The sequence below is a fragment of the Aquila chrysaetos genome, assembly GCF_900496995.4.
Source record: "Aquila chrysaetos chrysaetos chromosome W unlocalized genomic scaffold, bAquChr1.4 W_unloc_2, whole genome shotgun sequence".
NCBI lineage: Eukaryota > Metazoa > Chordata > Aves > Accipitriformes > Accipitridae > Aquila > Aquila chrysaetos.
In genome coordinates this window covers 2,996,811-3,020,896 of record NW_024470322.1, presented here as the reverse complement: position 1 = coordinate 3,020,896, position 24,086 = coordinate 2,996,811, and the positions used below count along the sequence as shown (strand labels likewise).

The 24,086-nt window shown below is 40.7% G+C and overlaps 1 protein-coding gene across 4 annotated transcripts in view; it reads left to right on the top strand.

The window, feature by feature from the left end:
* The window catches only part of LOC121232945 (tyrosine-protein kinase Fer-like), a 216,201-nt gene that overhangs the window by 130,986 nt on the left and 61,129 nt on the right, over positions 1-24,086 (top strand). For all 4 annotated transcript variants that reach the window (XR_005931770.1, XM_041121461.1, XM_041121462.1 and 1 more), the window contains one exon: positions 11,609-11,732. Coding sequence is in view for 3 of the 4 variants with exons in the window: in XM_041121461.1 (XP_040977395.1) it covers positions 11,609-11,732 (124 nt within the window). In the remaining variant the exon portion in view is untranslated. The remainder of the gene's footprint in view (positions 1-11,608; positions 11,733-24,086) is intronic.

The window sequence follows — 24,086 nt, the reverse complement described above, 5'->3', positions numbered from 1 at the left end:
GAGACGCTGACATGGTATTTTTGCTCTCAAAATTTCTGTATATAAAGAGAAATATTTCACATTCACAGTGAAATACATGAAAGGCTGTTTTTTGGATGAATCCAGTTACAGCAGACTGCTCTCATGGAGCTTCCTGCTTCTGTGCTACACTTTATCTACTTAATAAAATAATCCTCTTGTATTAGGCAGACAATCCAGTCCTGTTATTTATCCTTTCATAAACCCCAAACTGCTAGTTGATTTTTGCTTGTAGTGACGCTATAATGGTCTAATTATTTCTGTAGCAGTTATAGCTGTTGGAGCAGTTTTCATTTTCTAGTAGTGTTGTGTGCCATTAACTAACGGGTAGCATTTCATAATACAAGGGAAATTCCACATGTAAGAGAAAGCACTACTTTCTATTATGAAATCATCTAGTTTTGTTTCAGTTGGTTCATAGTCTAATTAGTCTGTTTATTTCATTTTTATTAACAGCTATGAAATCTGAGATTATGTTTTGACACTATATGCTGCAAAAAGTGAACTACTGCTTTTATAGTAAAACTTGTTTTAAGAAGCTGTCGTGGTTTAAGCCCAGCTGGCAACAAAGCACCACGAAGCTGCTTGCTCACTCCTTGCCCACCAGGCCCAGTGGGATGAGGAGGAGAAAATATAAAGAAACGCTCGTGGATTGAGACAAGGACAGGGAAGGATCACTCATCACTTATGGTCACGGGCAAAAGACAGACTCAACTTGGGGAAGAAAAAATCAATTTCATTTACTACCAAATCAAAACAAGAATAACGAGAAGTAAAACCAAATCTTAAAACACCTTCCCCCCACCCCTCCTTCCTTCCCAGCTCAGCTCCACGCCTGGTTTTCTCTACCTCCTCCCCACAGTGGCGCAGGGGGACTGGGAATGGGGGTTGGGGTCAGTTTGTCACACATTGTCTCTGCACTCCTTCCTCCTCAGAGGGAGGACTCCTCACTCTTCCCCTGCTCCAGCATGGGGTCCCTCCCACAGGAGACAGTCCTTCACAAACTTGTCCAGCATGGGTCCTTTCCGCGGGCCGCAGACATTCAGGCACAGGCTGCTCCAGCGCAGGCTTTCCCATGGAGTCATGGCGGTCTTCGGGGGCATCCAACTGCTCCAGCGTGGGGTCCTCCACAGGCTGCAGGTGGGCATCTGCTCCACCACTCACCTCCATGGGCTGCAGGGGGACAGCCTGCCGTCTCACCACAGGCTGCAGGGGCATCATCTCCTCAGGCGGCCCTCCTCCCCCTCCTTCTTCACTGACTTTGGTATCTGCACAGGTGTTTCTCTCACATTCCAATCTCCACGCCGGCTGCAGGTTTCCCTTCTTAAATATGTTATCGCAGAAGCGCTACCACCGTCACTGATTGGGTGGGCCTTGGTCAGAGGTGGGTCCAACTTGGAGCTGGGGAAGCTTCTAGCAGCTTCTCACAGGAGCCACCCCTGTAGCCCTCTCCCCCACTACCAAAACCCTGCCACACAAACCCAAAACAGAAGCATATAAAGATATCATGTAGCTAGAGTTCTATTACTGAAGGGCTTATAGTGAAATCCTCTTAACTTAGTTTTGAAGATTGTCCTGGTTTCATCTGGGATAGAGTTAACTGTCTTCCTAGTAGCTGGTGTAGTGCTATGTTTTGAGTTAGGTATGAGAAGAATGTTGATAACACTGATGTTTTCAGTTGTTGCTAAGTAATGTTTAGTCTAAAGTCAAGGATTTTTCAGCTTCTGATGCCCAGCCAACAAGAAAGCTGGAGGGGCACAAGAAGTTGGGAGAGGACACAGCCAGGACAGCTGACCCAAACTGGCCAACGGGGTATTCCATACCATGTGACATCACATCTAGTATATGTACTGGGGGTAGGGGGACCGCCGCTTGGGGACTAACTGGTCATCAGTCGTCAGGTGGTGAGCAATTGCATTGAGCATCACTTGTATATTCCAATCCTTTTATTATTATTATTGTCATTTTATTGTTGTTATTATTATCATTATTAGTTTCTTTCTGTTATATTAAACTCTTCTTATCTCAACCCACAAGTTTTACCTTTTTCCTTCCGACTGTCTCCCCCATCCCACTGGGTGGGGGGGAAGTGAGTGAGCGGCTGCGTGGTGCTTAGTTGCTGGCTGGGGTTAAACCACGACAAAGATGTTCCTGTGGATGGTTTCTTGTGAAGATGAATAGATGAAACATTGGCTACAATAGACTGTAAAAGTCAGAATTTCCTTGTAAGAGTAATTTTGTTAAAGGACAGTTAAGCTTGTATTTGTGTTACAGTGATGAGGATAATCAGATTTAACCTGAAATGAAATAATATATTTTGTACAGTAAGCGATGGAAATAACTTTTTTTTTCATCTGTAACTAACAGTGCTTTCAAATCAAGGTTGAACAGAGTAGCTAAAAGACATTTTCTTGACCTTTATTCAGTAACAAATACCAGTAAACAGAACTACTAACAAAAACATGTCCTTGGTGACTTTTTTCCTTATTGTGATTTTGAGACATTAGAAATACTAAACTATGTTTTGATGATAAACATAAAATACACTGTATACAACTGAGGTATACTGTGCTATTTTTGCTCAAAAGTCTAGAAATTCATGCAGTGCATGTCAAGCACCGAAGATAAATTAGCAACTCTAAATCACCTTCTGATGCTATGTTTGTATTGGGAACTTACAGGCTCATACTCTGCCAATTTGACCCTGTAATATAAGAAAATTAGAACCTTTCCATCCTGTTCAAAAATGAGCTGATGAAAATTAGGATCTTTATTACTTGGTTAAGCATATTAGAAAGGAATTTATAAGATTGTATACAATTTTTCAATTAAAAGTCCTTGCAAGGCAGTTGTTGCTCTGATGGCCTGGAGCCTCGTTCTGACAGGGCCCTGAGGTGTCCCTGTCTCATGGGACAAAAACTGAGGCATCCTCCAGCATATGATTAATGCACTTATGTGATGTGATTTTCAATATTGAACACTAGCTAGCTGTTTTTTTAGGATGACCTTACAGGGTTTTTTTGTAAGCTGCCTTGATTTACTGTTCTCATACAAGCAATACCATAATTTGTCAACACTGGAAGAATTTCACATTCATATAGATGTATGTCATGGTTTAACCCCAGCCAGCAACTAAGCACCACGCAGCCTCTCACTCACTTCCCCCCCACCCAGTGGGATGGGGGAGAGAATCAGGAAAAAAAGTAAAACTTCTGGGTTGAGATAAGAACAGTTTAATAGAACAGAAAAGAAGAAACTAATAATGATAATGATAACACTAATAAAATGACAATAGTAATAATAAAAGAATTGGAATATACAACTGATGCACAATGCAATTGCTCACCACCTGACGACTGATGACCAGTTAGTCCCCAAGCGGCGGTCCCCCTACCCCCAGTACATATACTAGATGTGATGTCACATGGTATGGAATACCCCGTTGGCCAGTTTGGGTCAGCTGTCCTGGCTGTGTCCTCTCCCAAATTCTTGTGCCCCTCCAGCTTTCTTGTTGGCTGGGCATCAGAAGCTGAAAAATCCTTGACATTAGTCTAAACACTACTAGCAGCAACTGAAAACATCAGTGTTATCAACATTCTTCTCATACTGAACTCAAAACATAGCACTATACCAGCTACTAGGAAGACAGTTAACTCTATCCCAGCTGAAACCAGGACAGTATCCACCCCTGATTCTATACCATTGACGTCATGCTCAGTTCCCATACCTTCAGTTATATCCCGGTCAATCATCATCACCTTTTCCATCCCTTTGAGAAATATGAACAACGATATATATATATATATATATATGAATATATGTATACACACAGAGATATCATTCCTGTAGTTTATGGGTCACGTTCATAAAATGTTCGTTGAGTTCATTTAGTTCTCAACTCTGGGCTCCATCTGTCATACCAGTCTTTCTGGGCAGGAGGGATGGTGCAAAGTCCTCTCAGTTGGCAGAGCAGGATGGGCTTCAGTGCAGTATGATGAGCAGTTGACATTTGACGCAGCAGGAGGATGGTGTGCACCGTTGGATTGTTGCATGCTGGAGTCAGTTCTGGTTCCATCACTACTGCGCTTCGCTCAGTTTTATCACAGTTCATTCTTGCTTGGTCTAAGTGATTCTTACTGTAGTACTATGGATATAGCCTATAACAATTATAGTAATGATAACATACAGTAGCAGGGTTATGTAGCAACTAATATCATACAGGTTAATTCATTGACTATTCTCACCTAAAATCAAATCCCCTTGAGGCACACATCGAACTTCCCCATCTTTTCACATCACCCACCAAGTGCATCCAGGTCCCTGAGCAAAAGCAATCCCACGAACGCGTTTACCTTTGCCTGAGGCAGGAGTAACCCAGACTGTCTTCCCTAACATATTTTTTGTGTGCACTACAGGGACTTTATCCCCTTCTACAGTACTTAAAAGTTCTGACTGGGGAGGGCCACCCCGATTGGCAGATCCTCTGGTGTTGACTAACCAGGTGGCTTTTGCGAAATGTGTATCCCAGTGTTTGAAGGTTCCACCCCCCATTGCTCTCAGTGTAGTCTTTAACATTCCATTGTATCGCTCAATTTTCCCAGAGGCTGGTGCATGATAGGGGATGTGATATACCCACTCAATGCCATGCTCTTTGGCCCAGGTGTTTATGAGGTTATTTCGGAAATGAGTCCCGTTGTCTGACTCAATTCTTTCTGGGGTGCCATGTCGCCACAAGACCTGCTTTCCAAGGTCCAGGATAGTGTTCCGGGCAGTGGCATGGGGCACAGGATATGTTTCCAGCCACCTGGTGGTTGTTTCCACCATTGTAAGCACATGGCGCTTGCCTTGGTGGGTTTGTGGGAGTGTGATATAGTCAATCTGCCAGCCCTCCCCATATTTAGATTGTAGCCATCGCCCTGCATACCACAGGGGCTTTAACCCCTTGGCTCACTTAATTGTACCACGTTTCACATTCATGGATAACCTGTGCAATAGTGTCCATGGTCAAGTCCACCCCTTGGTCACGAGCCCATCTATATGTTGCATCTCTTCCCTGATGACCTGAGGTGTCATGGGCCCACTGAGCCATAAATAATTCACCCTTATGTTGCCAGTCCAGGTCCACCTGAGACACTTCAATCTTGGCAGCCTGATCCACCTGCTGGTTATTTTGATGTTCTTCAGTGGCCCGACTCTTGGGTACGTGAGCATCTACGTGACGTACGTTTGCAACAAGATTGTCTAGCCGGGATGCAATATCTTGCCACAGTGCGGCAGCCCAAATGGGTTTACCTCTGCGCTGCCAGTTGCTCTGCTTCCATTGCTGTAACCACCCCCACAGGGCATTTGCCACCATCCATGAGTCAGTATAGAGATACAGCACTGGCCACTTCTCTCTTTCAGCAATGTCTAACGCTAGCTGGATGGCTTTCACCTCTGCAAACTGACTCGATTCACCTTCTCCTTCAGCAGTTTCTGCAACTTGTCGTATAGGACTCCATACAGCAGCCTTCCACCTCCGATGCTTTCCCACAATGCGACAGGACCCATCAGTGAACAGGGCATATTGCCTCTCTTTTTCTGGCAGTTTATTATACAGTGGGGCCTCTTCGGCATGCATCACCTCCTCCTCTGGCGACATTCCAAAATCTTTGCCTTCTGGCCAGTCTGTGATCACTTCCAAAATTCCTGGGCGACTGGGGTTTCCTATGCGAGCCTGTTGTGTGGTTAGTGCAATCCACTTACTCCATGTGGCATCAGTTGCATGATGTGTAGAGGAGACCCTCCCTTTGAACATCCAGCCCAGCACTGGCAGTAGGGGTGCTAAGAGGAGCTGTGTTTCAGTACCAACCACTTCTGAGGCAGCTCAAACTCCTTCATATGCTGCCAATATCTCTTTTTCAGTTGGAGTATAGCAGGCCTCCGATCCTCTGTATCCCCGACTCCAAAACCCCAGGGGTCGACCTTGAGTCTCCCCTGATGCTTTCTGCCAGAGATTCCAGGTAGGGGCATTCTCCCCGGCTGCAGTATAGAGCACTTTTTTAACATCTTGTCCTGCCTGGACTGGCCCAAGGGCTACTGCATGAACAATCTCCCATTTAATTTGTTCAAAGGCTTGTTGTTGTTCAGGGCCCCATTTAAAATCATTCTCCTTCCGGGTCACTTGATAGAGAGGGCTTACAATCAGACTGTAATTTGGAATATGCAGTCTCCAAAAACCCACAACACCTAAGAAGGCCTGTGTTTCCTTTTTATTAGTCGGTGCAGACATAGCTGCTATTTTGTTGATCACATCCATGGGGATCTGACGACGCCCATCTTGCCATTTTATTCCTAAAAACTGGATCTCCTGTGCAGGTCCCTTGACCTTACTTTCTTTTATGGCAAAGCCAGCTTTCAGAAGGATTTGAATTATTTTCTTCCCTTTCTCAAAGACTTCTTCTGCCGTGTTGCCCCATACAATGATGTCATCGATGTATTGCAGGTGTTCTGGAGCTTCACCTTTTTCCAGTGCAGCCTGGATCAGTCCATGGCAAATGGTGGGGCTGTGTTTCCACCCCTGGGGCAGTCAGTTCCAGCTGTACTGGACAACCCTCCAAGTGAAAGCAAACTGTGGCCTGCACTCCGCTGCCAAAGGGATTGAGAAAAACGCATTAGCAATGTCAATTGTGGCATACCACTTGGCCTCCTTTGACTCTAGTTTGTACTGAAGTTCTAGCATATCTGACAGGGCAGCACTCAGTGGTGGTGTAACTTCATTCAGGCCACGATAGTCAACTGTTAGTCTCCACTCCCCATGAGACTTTCGCACTGGCCATATGGGACTATTAAAGGGTGAGCGAGTTTTGCTGATCACTCTTTGGCTCTCCAGCTGATGAATCAAGTTGTGGATGGGAATCGGGAGTCTCGGTTGGTGCGATATTGCCACCGGTGCACCGTTGTGGTAGCAATTGGCACTTGTTGTTCTTCAACCCTCAGCAACCCCACAACCGAAGGGTCTTGAGAGAGACCAGGCAGGGTAGAGAGCTGTTCAGTGCCCTCCGTCTCCAAGGCAGCTATACCAAAAGCCCACCGATACCCCTTCGGGTGCTTGAAATAATACCCTCTTGTGAGGTAGTCTATGCCCAGGATGCACGGAGCCTCTGGGCCAGTCACAATGGGGTATTTCTGCCACTCATTCCCAGTTAGGCTTACTTCAGCTTCCAATACAGTTAACTCTTGGGATCCCCCTGTCACACCAGAAATACAGATGGGTTCTGCCCCTTTATAACTTGATGGCATTAGAGTATACTGTGCGCCAGTGTCTACTAGAGCCTTATACTCCTGTGGGTCTAACATGCCAGGCCATCGCATCCACACTGTCCAATAGACCCGGTTGTCCCTCTCCTCCACCTGGCTGGAGGCAGGGCCCCTCTAATTCTGGCCAGAGTATCCGGTATTCACTTCTCGTAAAATTGGCTCAGAAGTCCCTTCAAGAGGATCAGAAATAAGATCAGCCCTTCTACTCTGTTTGGAAACTGGAGCGGCATTTTTCCTGGTAGAATCCCCTTTTGTGGTGGTTTTTCCTCGCAGCTCACGTACCCGTGCATTTAGGACCGAGGTAGGTTTTCCATCCCATTTCCTCATGTCCTCTCCGTGATCACATAGGTAAAACCACAGGGCTCCTTGTGGTATCTACCTTCTATATTGTCTGTGTCGGGCAGAGGAACACTCACTCCTAATAGCTGAGACATTGGTCCTTACAGGTGGGGAGTAGGACATATCCTCTTTGAATTGTTGGAAATCCTGGGACAGCTTCTCCACAGCCGAAATGCAGGCTTCTAGGAAGGAAGAGAGATTTTCTTCGTATTGACAGAGTTGGTGAGCCATTTCATCCACAGTCGATGCCTCTTCATCTTTCCAGGTCATTATTGACAGTGAGTTGGCATAGGACGATGGTGCACTCTGTACAAACTTTCTCCACATGGGTCATGTGCATGGGACTTCATCTGGATCTTTAGGTGATTCTGCATTCTCCGAGTTATAATAAATAATCTCTAGCATGGCTAATTCCCTCAGATATTGAATACCTCTCTCCATGGTGGTCCACTTGCTTGATTGACGTATAACATCTTCCTTAATGGGGTACCTTTCCTTCACACTTGACAGGAGTCACCTACAGAGGCTGATGGCTTGTGTCCCTTTTCTAATTGCCTTGTCAAAGCCACCTTCCCTGGCAAGCGATCCCAGCTGCTTGGCTTCCCTACCCTCTAATTCCAGGCTACTAGCCCCATTGTCCCAGCATTGGAGAAGCCAGGTGATAATATGCTCACCTATGCAACTGAGGAGATTGAAGTAGACGGACGCCTGTAAAGTTGAAAGCAGACGACTCTTTATTGCTAAAACACACACATACTTATAGTCACATATTCTGCAAAGTCACTGTATACGCACACAATCATAAAATATGATTGGTTATATCAACACTGTACACGCGCATAAACATAGGACATAATTGGTTATACCAACTAAAACATGCGAGACTTGTCTCAGTCCAATTGGTCAAGATAAACTGCCGAATTTGAGGTTCTTTGTGCCAAGTTCCCTTTATCATGGAATGCGCACCTGTGTTTTTCTAATTGGTATCTTTCTTTTTTTTTGTCTTCTTGTTTATTCTGTTCAAGGTCTTCTAAAGGCATCTGGAATGCTCTTGTGACCGTTAGCTAAATATCTGTCTACATACAACAGCTGAAATCTTTTCGCTTATCCTGCAGCTCACTCAAGGATAGGGATCGGGTGATTACCTCTGGTTCTGCCTCTTCCTCCTGTTCCCATGATGACCCTGGTTAATCTTCATCCTTCACTAAGCGAACTGATTTTTTTGTATATTTCTTCTTGTGTATGGGGGCAACCGATACTGGTGCGGGTTGGTTCGCTGGTTCATTTGCAGTGCCTGTTGCGGGGGTTGGAGTGGCCGCAGTGCCTGTTACCTTGTTGTTAGATCTAGAGACCTTCTCCTCACCTTGAGGGTACTGAGTGGTTCAGTAGTCATGGGCCAGGCCCCAGCATATTGCAGTAATTTGTGTCTCCATGGAATTGTTGGGGTGACAGAATACTTTTTCCAAATGTTCTGCTAGTTTTTCAGGATTCTGCACTTGTTCAAGGGTGAAGTTCCAAAACACTGGAGGTGTTTTGGAACACCACCCTAGGCATTTGCCTATACTACCCCACACACCCTGCCACTCATAATTATCCAGCCCCAGGGCAGATCTCTGGGTGATCTTCTTAAATAGTTGTTGAACCTTAAACAAGACCTGAACCACATTCAGGACCATGCTAGTTCCTAGCAAGAGGACCATGCTGGTCTCAACATCCCAAGGGTATTCAAATTTTTCAAAATTCTCAAACACCATTGTAACTGGACTGGGGAAGAAAGGTGTCTCACCCATAGTTTGGCTCTCCAAGGAGGAAAGGTGAATGGTGTAATTATTAATAGTTTCCCACGGATGGCTCCCGAAGTATAGAGGTGATGACAATGATGAGTGCAAACACCAGATTAGTCCCACGATCGATAATTTTATCATACCATAAGCCAGTATTACACAATACATGAAAGAGAAAACCTTAATCCACCTCCTATGGATGATGAGCAGCAGCACAGGGACTGTATACAGCAAGTGAGGTGATACATAACAGAACTCTAAAAACAAGTGCCACAACTCTAAGAACTCATAAATCAACATAGAGACCAGCAACTATTAGACCAATGTAATGAATGCTTGTAACAAATTCATTTTAACAAGCTCTGGTTAGGCTTGTCATTATCTCAACCCTTCGTGCCCCATGTTGGGCACCAAAATGGACTGTCATGGTTTAACCCCAGCCAGCAACTAAGCACCATGCAGCTGCTCACTCACTTCCCCCCCACCCAGTGGGATGGGGGAGACAATCGGGGAAAAAAAGTAAAACTCATGGGTTGAGATAAGAACGGTTTAATAGAACAGAAAAGAAGAACCTAATAATGATAATGATAACAGTAATAAAATGACAATAGTAATAATAAAAGGATTGGAATATACAAGTGATGCACAATGCAATTGCTAACCACCCACTGACCGACGCCCAGTTAGTCCCCAAGCGGCGATCCCCCTACCCCCAATCCCCTCAGTTTATATACTAAACGTGATGTCACATGGTATGGAATACCCCTTTGGCCACTTTGGATCAGCTGCCCTGGCTGTGTCCTCTCCCAACTTCTTGTGCCCCTCCAGCCTTTTTGTTAGCTAGGCATCAGAAGCTGAAAAATCCTTGACTTTAGACTAAACACTACTTAGCAACAACTGAAAACATCAGTGTGTTATCAACATTCTTCTCATACTGAATCCAAGACATAACACTATACCAGCTACTAGGAAGACAATTAACTCTATCCCAGCTGAAACCAGGACAATGTATAATCATACTTATTAAAAGATGATTCCTATGTACTGAGCAGTGAGTGCTCAGTATATAAACAATAATTTTAGTCAGCTCTGAATCTAATATTGCTTGTGTGCATGTGGAGGAGGGATTGCTTAAAAATTATTTTTAACTGTCTGCTATAATCGGAATAATTCTTTTTACATGTGGAAGTAATGACACCTATTTCAATGGAGTGGTCATCTTCCTTCTCTCTAGCTATATCTGCTTTTTGTCAGTTACCAGACTGGGTCAATAACCTCTCAGATTGTGTCATAAAGTATTAATTATGAGAGAGAATTGCTGTAGTCAGGTAAGTGCAAAGTTAAAAGAAACAAAGACTAGAGCAATGGCTGACTATAAATTAGCAATTATTGTGACATGGAAAGCTATACTGTAATTTTTTGGCATTGCAGTGTTTATATAATGTCTCCCATGTTTATCTTTGTCCTAAATTGCTTTTTCTGAAACTTTTGCAAATGCAGATTCCCTTTTGGGAATCCTTTATGCTGATACCTTCCCCTCCTCAGACAAGATGGTAGCAACTTAGTTCCTCCAAGGCAGAAGCCTCTGAAGCCCCAGTAATAATTGTTTGCCTTTAATTGCCAGCACGAAATAGGCAGTTAATATTGCCCAAGAAGTAAAACACTTTGTAACCTTTCCAAAGGCTTCACTGTAGAGTTTGAGAAACACCACTACAAATGATCAATTACAAATCAATTACTTTATTGTATCTAAACCTACAAGTAGAAACTAATTATTTTATTCACAATTTTAATAGACCCTTCCAGCAACCATTCTGTAATTAGAGAACTACAAATTATCAGTTATTTTTGTCAATACTTTTAATATAAATGTGTATTTAATGTATACTACTGAAGATTTTTGATATAACAAAAACACAGGTTTTGTTTAACCTCTGTCATGTTTTGTGCAGTTTTCACTTTTAAGCACTTAATATTTAAGGGTGCTTAGGGAAACCACATCTGGTGATAGTGCATTCCTTCCTTTTTCTTAAATTAACTTCAGACTGATAGGTTGAGGAGAATAGCTGATAGTTGCATTTTGTTCGGTCTTGCATCCCTAATAACAGATACAATACTGACATTTCTCTCTCTTGTCTCATTGTCTGTCTGTCTGTCTGTTTCTCTAGGAGGAGATTTCCTGTCCTTTTTAAGAAAAAAGAAGGATGAGCTAAAAACCAAACAGTTAGTGAAATTTTCATTAGATGCTGCTTCTGGTATGGCATATCTTGAATCTAAAAACTGTATACACAGGTAAGGAAGATATTTATTTTCAGTATTGTAATTTTGATCACTTGAACTGTTAGCAGGTTAAATGTATAGTGGTGTTTAATAATGGCAATGAATTTTAGTGTCAATGAATCATGGCAATCTATGCATCTTAAGTCCTCCCTGAAATTTTAAGATATTTGCATAGCCAGTACAGAAGTTCAGGTATGTTTGCAGTGTGTTTCAGGGAAATCCACTGATATCTCAGATGATCAAGGGAGAGAAGCTGGAGTTCTGTATATTAAAACATTATTAATTGTCTTGACTGCTTTCTCTGCAATATTGAAGATGATCAGGCCTTATGCTTTTGGGGTACCTTATATTCCTTTTTGTTGTTTCTTCTCCAGCTTGACTCTGTTCTGGAGCTGCTTAACTCAGTGTGTATCAAAGGGAATGTAAATTTTTCTTTCAAAAATAAAAATAAAAAAATTAAAAATTCTCTCAAAATATCACAGTATATAACCCTGCTACTATCAATCATATGGCTGAAATATGAGACAGAAACATGATGATAATTCCCTTTCCAGAGGAAATCATAAAATAACATTTTCATTTATAATACTGATGATTTCCGGTTTGCTTTTTTGAACATTTGTAGCTAAACTCTGGGCCACTTAACATACAAAATCAGCCCATTTCATACTTAGCACAGTTCTAATGAGAGCCAAATGGCATTTCTCTTATTTTTTTATCAAAAAAGAATTTTTCTACATGCTGCTGGTCAAGAAGTAGATTTATCTTTAAACATATTCTTCCAACAAGAATAAGTTTAAAACCTATTTATAAAATATAGTATTATTGTAAGTATCATTTATATGTTTTTACTAGGTTTTTTGTGTTTGACTTGATTTAAGGATACCTAAATAAAATAGTTATCTTATGCTGTTTATAAATTATTCTGAAGAACAAATTAATTGAAACACATAAGTAAGAGCGAAGCAAAAATCCCATACTTGCTATGTAAAAATGTGGAAAATTCCTTATGGGAAATCCCAGAAAAGTATTGTAAGCAACATGAGGAAAAATATAATTAAACTCCCAGCGTTCTGTCATGGTAGAATGCATTTTAGACTGACTCTATTTGTTAAGAAAATAATGGCATACAAATCAAAGCAATTAATAGCATTAGTGACTTTTACTATCCTCATAAATGTTGTAGTATTTACTCATTTCTTTAACTGTTGGATCAATGTTTGATGAGAAGGCCCTATTTAGATCTCATGTGTTCTTAGAAAATAAAATCAAGGGGGAAAGAAATAACTAACTAACCAAACTATATTGGAAGTGTATTGTATAATGTCTTACTTGGTAATTATGATTACTGAAAAAGATTACTGCTTTTATTCAATAAATGGTAATGTGACACCTGCAAAATATAAACAATTTTAGAAACAATTATTTTTTGAGAAGTGCTATTTCCCCTCCCCCCTTTAAACTCTGTAAAAAGCATTTTGTTGCTCGTCTGCCTTAATTAGTACTGTTCTGGTTACTATAGATGAGAGTATGGCCTCAACATACCTGTGAGAGAGACACTGACAGCATTGAATAGGAACAGTTATTTTTCTGCTATTTAGAGTAAACTTTAAGGACTCATTTACATTACTACTCATTACATCAAGCGCTGTCTTTCTAATAACTTTTTTATATCCATGATGGTTTGTGGATGAACTGTATAGTGATTGTGCTAAAACAGTTTATGATAATGTTTAATATCCTTTTTTAATTGCTATTTTCCCCTAACTTCTGTCTTCATAAGGTTTTTTTGTTGTTTTGTTTTTAAGGTATATTTGAAAAGATAATAATTTGTGATTCAAAGAATACATTTCAGAGAGAACATGTATGTAGCAATGTCTTAACATATGAGGATTTCATTATAAGTTTAGAAAGTTGAATGCAAATATGTCATGTAGGTCTAAAGCCAGGAAATAGAACTGTAATCTAATTTTTTGTTTTCTTAGTACCGTAGACTTTGCCAGTGCACACAGCCTGGGTTACACATACTGTGGTACACATGGGGGGGAAAAAGGTCTTTCCCTTCTGTTTACCTTTTAGCTTTCAGAATCACAAAAATTGTTTATTATTATCACAGAAGTTTATCATAGAGAGCTGCCACTTTCCTTAAAGGCAGAAACAAAATTTTTAATAAACATATCCTGAAGAAAGTTGCAGTTTCAAAACATAACCAAGTAGTCAAATAATATCTTCAGGAACACTGCTTACTTTTATGAAACACACAGGTTAATAAATCAAAATATGCATTTCCATTATTATTTTAACAATCTTATTTTCTGGGATCTTTAAGATCTTTCAGACTTCTAAGGTTGGGCATAGTGTATGCTTGTATTTATGAGCTAATTGTTCTGACTGATAGGAAAATATGAAAAAATTTGAATCAGGATGACAAACAACCAAGTTTAGTGATTTTTAGTAGTAATACTACAGGCACTACATAATTATTGGGGCTTTTTTGAGTTACTAACACAGGTTAATTGGCAAATGCTCACTCTAGGAAAGTAGCTCATGAAATTTTAAAATATGTTTTACCAAAGACTAAATTGCATTTTATTAGGATTAGCATACATAAAAATTTTCTAGGTATATTCTCTGTTTGAAATGTTGAGGAGCTTGAACATTTGCCCCTGGGGAATGGTTGGAGATCCTTTTGTCTAGAAACCTTGGATATGTCTGCCACAGAAGCACAGAATGTTTATTACTTGCTGGGTACTTTGAACCTATTGCAAACTACTGGGTTCAGCACTCTGGTGCTATGCTGCAAATATATTAGAGCGCGACAGGCTACCAGGGAAAAGTCAAACTCTAGTGCTTTCTAAGAAAGCTCTTAGGTGTACAGGACTCAACCCTATTAGAGTTTCAGCCCCTCCTTACTTGAGCACCAAAGGTGTGACTGTATGGTCTGTACAAGGAATATGGGAGCCCTTGTTCCCTCCTTTATGGATCAGGTAAAACAATGATGCAATCTAGTCATGGATAAGTTTAATGTTGAGACCACATAGATTAGAATGGAACAATTTAATTTATAGTAGGAAGAAGGTTTAGCATTATGAAAAAAGAAAAAAACATTTTAAAAGAACAAGAAACACTTGTTTGTCAGAAAATTCATCAACTAACAGTAGTTCTTTTAGAGAAAACAAAAAAGGTAAGAAAATTAGAGACAAAATAGACTAAGCAGCAGAATTTTTTTTTTTTTTAATTAAAAGTCAAAAGGCTTTGATTACTGTTTTGGCCAAGAAAAAAGGATCTTAAATAATACTTAATTAGAAATGGTTTCTATTGTGTAGGTTGCAATAAAAAATAAATTGTTTTGCTACTATGCTATGCAGTACTCCTATCTGTTGTTTTAAAGATCTGTTTGGAACCCTTGTGTAGGGTTTTTTTGTTGGGTTTTTTTTTTTTTTTTTTTAGTAATTTAGGTGACATTTATATTAGCATGTGCATTTGATTTGCTGTTAATGTGAAACCAAAGACTGCTCAGCAGCTTATTAAAATTATTTTAATGCCACTTTTTAGTTATAGTGCACTGGCTACACTCAGTTTCTATATTTTATAGTTACATTTAAATTTGAACTGGCTTTTTTAAATTGCCAATTCAGTCATGCTTTTGCTTAGTCTTTCAGCAGTTGAGACAGTGCAACAACTAATCTGCTCTCTGTTTTCTATTTTCATGTGTTCTATGGTGGTTTAGTAGGTGCAGATATAAAGTTTAAATTTTTCAGGCTTAGAATGCTTAATGTACATGAATGATTCTTTGATCTGCATTTTCATCTCATCTAGATTCCAGAAATCACTAGTTTTTTGCTCTCTCTTTGTGCTGATTAAAAAGCAGAAATCAGTGGGCTTAAATAAGGAAAGCTGCATGAATAGATGTTATTAAAAGAAATAAAAGGAGTGGTTGAAGATATACAAAAGTATGCAGTTATTTCATCTCCATTTAATTAGTATGACAGATTGTTTCTTGCTTTTCATTTTTAAAACATGCTATTGTTTAGAAGGTTCCATTTTTTTCTCTTAATTAGAAACACAAAATTAGCATAGAGATGTGATGATAATCTCAGTTATCATTATCAGTGATAATCTCATGGGTCAATAAAGACAGTTTAGTAAGTGAAGGAGAAAAAGCAAGTGATGCAAAGGCAATCACTCACCACCTCCCACCAGCAAACCGATGCCCAGCCAGTCTCCAAGCAACAACTACTTTATAAGAAGTCTTCCTTCCACCACCCCTCTCTCCAGTTTTATTGCTGAGCATGACGTTATATGGTATGGAATATCAATTTGGTCAGTTCAGATCAGCTGTCCCGGCTGTGTCCCCTCCCAGTCTCTTGCCCACCCCAGCCTACTCCCTGAGGGGGCAGAGTGAGAAAGAGAGAAGGCCTTGACACTGTGCAAGCACTGTTCAGAAATAGCTAAAACATTAGTGTGTTATCAACACTGGTTTTAGCCACAAATCTAAAACAAGGCAACATACAGGCTGTTATGAAGAAAATGAACTCCATCTTAACCTCACCCAGTACAATCTCCACCCCTTATTCCATACCATTTGCATCATGTTCAGGTCCTACAGTATTCAATACATTCTCATCAACCACCACCACACCCTTCCCTGTCCTTTGACATATGCACAGATATCATTCCCTTAGTCTATAGGGCCATCCCCATTCAAATGTCCATTCTGTTCATTTAGTCCATGACTTGGGCTCCATCTGTTGCGATGGTCATTCAGGACAGGAAAGATGGTGTGTTGTGCTGGATTGCTGGGAGCTGAAACCAGCTCAGGTTGCATCACTGCTGCACTTGCTCGGTTCCTTATGAGGTTCATCCTCCATTGGTTTGGACGGCTCCTGCTGTAGTACTTCTGACATACAATTATGGCATCATACAACTATGGCATTGTACAACTCAAATCATGGGTTATTTTCACCAATGGAGCCTTTTTGCCCACTATTTTTCCTCACACTGCATGTGAGCTTCCAGGTTTGAGGTAGGTGCACCGTCTCACTTCATGTTCTCCCTGTGGTCATGCAGATAAAACCACAGGGTGGCACACGGTGTGGGCTCATGGTTCCCTTTCCCTTGATCAGGGAAAGACAGACTCCATACAACACTTTATAGCTGAGATGCCAGCCTGTATGGGTGAGGAGGAAGACCTGTTGGGACAGTCAAGATAGCTGAGACATAGGCCTGTAGGGTTGGGGAGGAAGAGAGATCCTCTTTGAATTGCTGGAGCTGGCAGGCCAGTCTATCCACATTTGGTGCCTCAATCTGTCCAATCTGTTATTGTTAGGGTGCTGATGTATGACGTTGGTACATTCCATACACCTTCCACCACATGGACCACATGCACTGGACATCATCCAGATCTTTGGAGGCCTGGTTGTTGTCCAGGTTGCTGTAGATCACCTCCACCACTGCTAATTCCCTCAGATACTGGACACCTTCCTCTGCGATAGAGTACTTCCCTTGGTAGTTTACACGATCTTCCTTGAGGGGATACCTTGCCTTCATGCTTGACAGGAACTTCCTCCAGAGGCTGTGGATTGTTGCCCTTCTTCTGATTCCTTTGTCGATTTCCAAGTGCCTAATGATGGTTCCCAGCTGCCAGGCATCATTACTCTCAAATTTCTGACTGTTGGCCCCAATAACCCAGCATCGGAGCAACCAGGTGATAATTTTCTGGCCTGGATGATGACTGTAACCTTTCCATATATCTCGCAGCTCACTCAGGGATAGGGACCCAGTGGTTTCTGACTTGCTTATGATTTCTGTCTCTTTCCTCTCTTGTTCTTGCGGCTCTTCTGCTGCAGAACAGGCTGCATCTTCTGATTCTTCCTCCTGTTCCCTCTCAGGAGGAGCTTCTTCATCCCTTACTAACCAAGTTGACTTCCACTTCCATTGTTTCTTCTTGAATATAGGAGCAACTGTTATAGTTGATGCTTGGGTCTCTGGCTTAGCCACAGATTCTGTTTGTTTGTAAGGTCTCCGATCCAGAGACCCTCTCGTCTATACAGACACAGGCTCAGTAGGCGTAGGCCAGGCCCCAGCACAGTGCAAGAAGTTGTATCTCTGGTATAGATAAGGCATCCTTTCTTCAAGTGTTCTGCTACTTCAACAGGATTCCACGCCTGTTGGGGAGTGAAGTCCCACACCATTGGAGGTGAAAACTGGTCTAGGCATCTGCTCAAATTCTCCCACGCACCTTGCCACCCATGATCAGGCTACTTCAGGGCACATCCCTGTATGGCATTCCCAACTAGTTGGTTAACCTTAGGAAAAGCTGAAATCAGATTCATGACACACACCAATATGAGCATTCTGGAATGTTCAAGAAATTGAAGACCATTGTAACAAGGCAGGAAACATCTACCCCAGAGAAAAAGGGGGAGGTGCTTTTGTCATAGCTCTCCCAGGCAAAGCAAAACGAAGTGATAAACAGCATAGCAAACAGCAAAAGCCAAAAGCAGCCGTTAACAAGCCCTGGATTTTGATGCACAGCAAGAGCAGGAGCATACCATGGAGCAGGTGAGGGAACAAATAAACCAGTGTCATGAACAAACAAGTCAACATTGCAAACAGCAACAGCAAGTAACAAACAGGTCTAACAACTATAAATTCAGTCTAGCACACTCTGATCAAATTTGTCTTTATCTCCAACCTCTCAAGCCATGCCAACAGCTAAGCCCCCACTCAGTCACTTGGTGACTCCCTTGCAGCAGGATGGGGGAGAGAATAAGAAGAGCAAAAGCAAGAAAAACTCATTGGTTGAGATAAAGACAGTTTAATAAGGAAAAAAGAGAAAAAAGCAAGTGATGCAAAGGCAGTCATTCACCACCTCCCACCAGCAGACCAATGCCCAGCCAATCTCCAAGCAACAGCTACCTTGGAAAAACTCACCCCCCCAGCTTTTATTGCTGAACATGATGTTATATAGTATGGAATATCTCTTTGGTCAGTTTGCGTCAGCTGTCCCGGTTGCGTCCCCTCCCAACCTCTTGCTCACCCCAGCCTACTCTCTGAGGGGGCAGAGTGAGAAAGAGAGGCGGCCTTGACACTGTGCAAGCACTTCAGCAATAGCCAAACTCTGGTGTGTTATCAACACTGTTTTAGTCACAAATCTAAAACACAGCAACATACAGACTGCTATGAAGAAAGTTAGCTCCATCCCAACCAGACCCAGTACAAGAAGATTAGCATAGACATGTGATAATCTCAGTTGGTTCAATGAGCATTTATAACCGATCTTCTTTTCCAGTATTTGATTGCATATGTTGAATGCATTTGTCCATAATTTATTTTTAGTTTCCAAACCAACCCTGTGGCAATACGGGAGAAAAGATGCAGGTATGCGGTTCAGAGAATTTGAATATATTTGTTGTTTGTTTTATTTTCCCCTCTCCTTACCCACCATCTCGTCTTAATGAAAATAATTCAAATTATTATTGGATAAAATATTTTCATATTGATAGAAGCAGTTATGTTCTGTTTTTTCTCTGTTTTTATCATTTGATAGTCAGTAAAACCTCTTAAAATCAAAGGGACAGTTAAGTTTTGAAAATATTATTTCTGTATGAAAATTTTGTTCCAGCTGTATCTACAAGTAAAACATATATGATTCTAATTGAAACTAGCAGAAATATTTTTTTTATTTTTCTGTTAATTACTTTGCGCATTGACAGTGTTTTGTACACAGTTTCACTGTTTTACTTGAGAAGTAAATTGATTTTTCCCCTGTGGAAGGGGTTTACAAACAAATTAAGAACCAGCTTATTTTTTAAAATAATGTAAACAAAATTCAAGATGAATTATTAGGAGTATGCTATAATAAAAGTTTGAATCTTAAAAGTAATTAATTAATAAACATTCCCAGTGCCAGTTTTTCACTGAAGTTATCAGCAATAGCCTTCAACTATGCATCTGCCAGATATAGCATAAAGTTGGTATCAGATTCAAATCACTTATTTTCCTTATACACACCATGCATATGAGAAGATGGGTACAAACAGCAATCAAGGTATATTCCTTACTCAAGCTTTCCTTTCAGTCACTAGAGTTAATGTTCTGGAAGTCTCTCATATCTTGAATTAAAGAAGACTTATTCAATAGTGAGATGATCAAGTTCTGTGGTCTAGTTCTTCCATATATTTATTCAAATTACTACTGCTTCTTTTTTTGTATTTCATGGTGAGATAATCAAGCTCTTTGGTCCAGTTCTTCCATGTCATTATTCATATTACTACTGCTTCTTTTTTACTTACTCTGAATCTTTTCTTTCTCCCTGGGTTAGTGGTTCAGTTACTACACGAATAATATGTTCCTATTCAGTTTAGTGTAGATCCTGTTCAGTTTAGTATATTGGTAGGGATCTAACTCTCTTGGGAAATAGGAGGTGATGGTTTGAACTCCAAAGTTGAGCAGGTCTCCTTCCTAAGGAGATGGAACTTCCCTGCTTGATTTCTGTATCTAAATCTTGTAGAGGATAGGAGCTAAATACATGTCTGTGCCTAGTGTCTCATTTTGGCTAGCTCCAAGCAGTTCAGTAGAATGGCTGTTTTAGTTCTGTTCTAAAGTACCTTATTGTCCTCAAGCACAATGTGTTTCTTTGAATACTACTTTTCCTCCTGGGGCAGAAAGTGCTTAAAAGTTGGTATTGCAATACTCAAGATCTTTATTGTAGTTTCTGTAATTTTCTGTGCTGGTAATGACTATGAAGAAAGACTACATTTCCTTGCAATGAGTTTGCCTTTCTATTACCTACATAAACTCATTAAGGTTTATTGTGCAAGATGTAATTTCTTAAAAGATGATATCCACTCCCATAATTCATAAAATTTCCTGAGGCATTATTAAGGACTTTATAAAAGAAAGCAGTAGTGGAAGAAATATTACATTTATGATTAAATTTATGGTTTTTTTTCCTTTGGAGAAGTATTATACAAACTTAAGTTGCAGATCCTCAGAAAATTTATTAGTCTTTTCTGTCTGTATACTTCTGTGTACAGTTATTGTCATTATTAATTAGCTTTTTATGATTCATTCAACAATGCATGTAAAAAATTAAATGATCATGCAAAGTTCCTTTTCTGTACCTTTTTTTCATAGCTAGAAAACATTTAATCATTTATTACTGAATCAAAACATTCTATACTGTTGGTGGTTAATAATAATAGTTGATCATGCTTCAGCCAATAATTCTTTCAGAGAATTATTGTCAGTGGTACGGTTGAAATAGCACATAAATGTAATAAATAAGGCTTAAATTTTAATTCTTCATAAGATGATGTCTCTGTTTTATATAAAACGATGTTTCAAAGCATAATGTTTTTTACAATATGAATATTTAAAAAAATTTCCATTCTGTTTAAACTCAAAACTGCAAATGTGAACTTCGACGAAAGAACTGTTACTTTCTGTTGGCCACTTAATATAGGTATGTTGATGTTTAAAAAAAAAAAAGCCCCCCAAATTTATTCACTCTCATACCTATGAAATAATTTTTAGTCAAATTTTGAATTTGATTGCCACATTGCAGTACCATGTACTGAGCTTTCATTTCTTACTATGCATATCCTTTATGAAAATTTCTATATCACCTCTTACCTAATAACTTTTTTTTTCACTAAAACAGGATTTCCTCTGGCTTTATTAGATTATAAAGATACCATGCAGTTATAAAATTGCAGTTTTTACACAGATTGTTGATTATTTTCAATTTGGTCTATTAATCATAACTATTAATGGAAGAACTATTACAAAAACATTACATTTACGTGGAGAAATGACACAGACTTGCGGCAAGTATACAAGAAGGCTGCAGAAGCCCTCCTTCTCCTAGCCCTATTGTGGGTGGCTGAGGATCTCTCTGCTAACTCTTTCCAACAAAACAGATTTGGAGAGCAGCTCTTGGGACTCCTAGTTGTTGCTAAGCAAAACAAGGAAGTGTTGACTGTTGCCAAAACAATGGTGCTGCTCCCCTCTCCACACCACTTGGCACTCTACTTCTAGTGCAACAAAGGAACACTGCAGCTGTCTAAAGGCTGCAGTGTGTGCCGATGCTCTGCTAATGTTGTACCAAGGCGTTTGGAGTCTTCAGTCTGTTTCTGTGCTCCAAGGGAGTGATGCTACTGAGGTAGTCTTTCTGAACAAGAACCTTAATTCATCAGTGGCTATTAAAACTACATTATGGAACTTAACATTTATTTTAACCAGAGTTAGAAAATGTGAATATGTCAGAGCTTTGCAATGCTCCAAAAAATTATTTTTAGTAGTTTTCACACTATTGCGTGCACTTTGAAGTGTGGTAATTCCAACCCTATAATAATTAACATGGTGCTCTTCGACTGTTGTCATCTAGGAAGAGAGAGAGGCAAGTGAACACTGTACCATTTCATTCTGTTTGCCATATAGCAATAGACTGGAGTATCATAGACCAGGTTTCAGGTTTTAAAAATAAATGTACGTAGAATATCTTAATGGAAATTTGTCGTGGTTTAACCCCAGCCAGCAACTAAGTACCATGCAGCCGCTCATTCACTTCCCCCTGTTGCATTAAAAGGTAAAGGCATTTGGCAGAAAATAAACCCCCTTGCGTTCCAGCTTATCCTCAGATGTCAGGGGAGCTGGGGGCAGCTAGGTTTAGTTTCTGAGTAATGTCCAATTCAGCGCTATAAGTCTGGTCATGTAACTATCACGATGACAGATGCACTTATAGCACACTGCACTCTCGGCTTAGCCGCGTTCAACGCACAAGAATTACCAGACTCAGGGAGTTTGGTTGCGTTACCGAACTATCATGACTAGATTAATGAGCAGTGCAGTTTATTAAAACAACAGTACAGGTTCTTTTGGATTGCCAGTGATAAATACACTGTCTGCAAAGCACGTGCAAATATTGAATACAGCATGCGAAATCAAAAAAGAAAGCGACTCATATATAGAGATTTCCAAGTTTCCCAGGGAAGCACTTGGTACAGCCGAGTGTTCAAATATCACCCAATAGGCGTCCCTATGGGAGGGGAAGAGAGGCTCAGCCCGTTGACTGATCCCAGAAGTCAGCAATGTCCTCCTGACTTGTCTATGATGGTATCTTCCCTAACAGTCTTCCTCTTTTTGGGTCTTTTTATACTATTTTTCTTTTTATGTGGAGCTTGAGTGACTCTAGTCATACATACCTTTACTTTGATTGGTATAAAGTTTTCTCGCTTTGCTTTTAAAGGTATATGCTAGAAAAAATTCAGAGCGCATGCTCCGTGGGGGGGGTGGTTGCACCTTGGAGGTAGGTAGCTTTTGGGATGGAGGTGTGTTTTGGTATTATAATGAGTAAAGTTCACCCAGAGAACATGATGTTACATGTCAGTACCCCAGTACTGGGCACGTGTGATATAAATCAAAAGTAGGGCATTAGGTTGACAGAACCCCCATTATTTTATCTCCTTGCTTCAGTGGATTCAATGCAGGGACGAACTGTTCTTGTTCCTATCGTTCCAGTTCCCTATCCCTGCAATCACAGAGCCTGGCCGCAGTGTCTCCACTCCGCTCCACCCTCCATGTTACTTTTCAGAGTCAGCACACCAAGCTCCCCTGGTGTTGCTAACAATTAAGGTTGCAGGTTATGTTGCTTAGGGAACTACCATGGAACCAATTCTTTACGTGTCCACTGTATTCCTCCCTGGAGGTTCACCTTCCCTTGAGGGGGGGTGTCATATCAATAAGTCACCTCCAGCAATCATTCCACACACCCCCACCCAGTGGGATGGGGGAGGGAATCGGGAAGAAAAGTAAAACTTGTGGGTTGAGATAAGAACAGTTTAATAGAACAGAAGAAACTAATAATGATAATGATAACACTAATAAAATAACAATAGTAATAATAAAAGGATTGGAATATTCGTGATGCACAATGCAATTGCTCACCACCCACTGACTGACACCCAGCTAGTCCCCAAGCGGCAATCCCCCCGCCCCCACTCCCCCCCATTTTATATACTAGATGTGACATCACATGGTATGGAATACCCCATTGGCCAGTTTGGGTCAGCTGCCCTGGCTGTGTCCTCTCCCAACTTCTTGTGCCCCTCCAGCTTTCTCGCTGGCTGGGCATGAGAAGCTGAAAAATCCTTGACTTAGTCTAAACATAAAACTTAGCAACAACTGAAAACATCAGTGTGTTATCAACATTCTTCTCATACTGAACTCAAAACATAGCACTGTACCAGCTACTAGGAAGACAATTAACTCTATCCCAGCTGAAACCAGGACAAAATTATTGATTTTAAACTGGTGATTTGAAATGATGCTGTTGATAAACTTTTGCTGTACTGCTCAGGG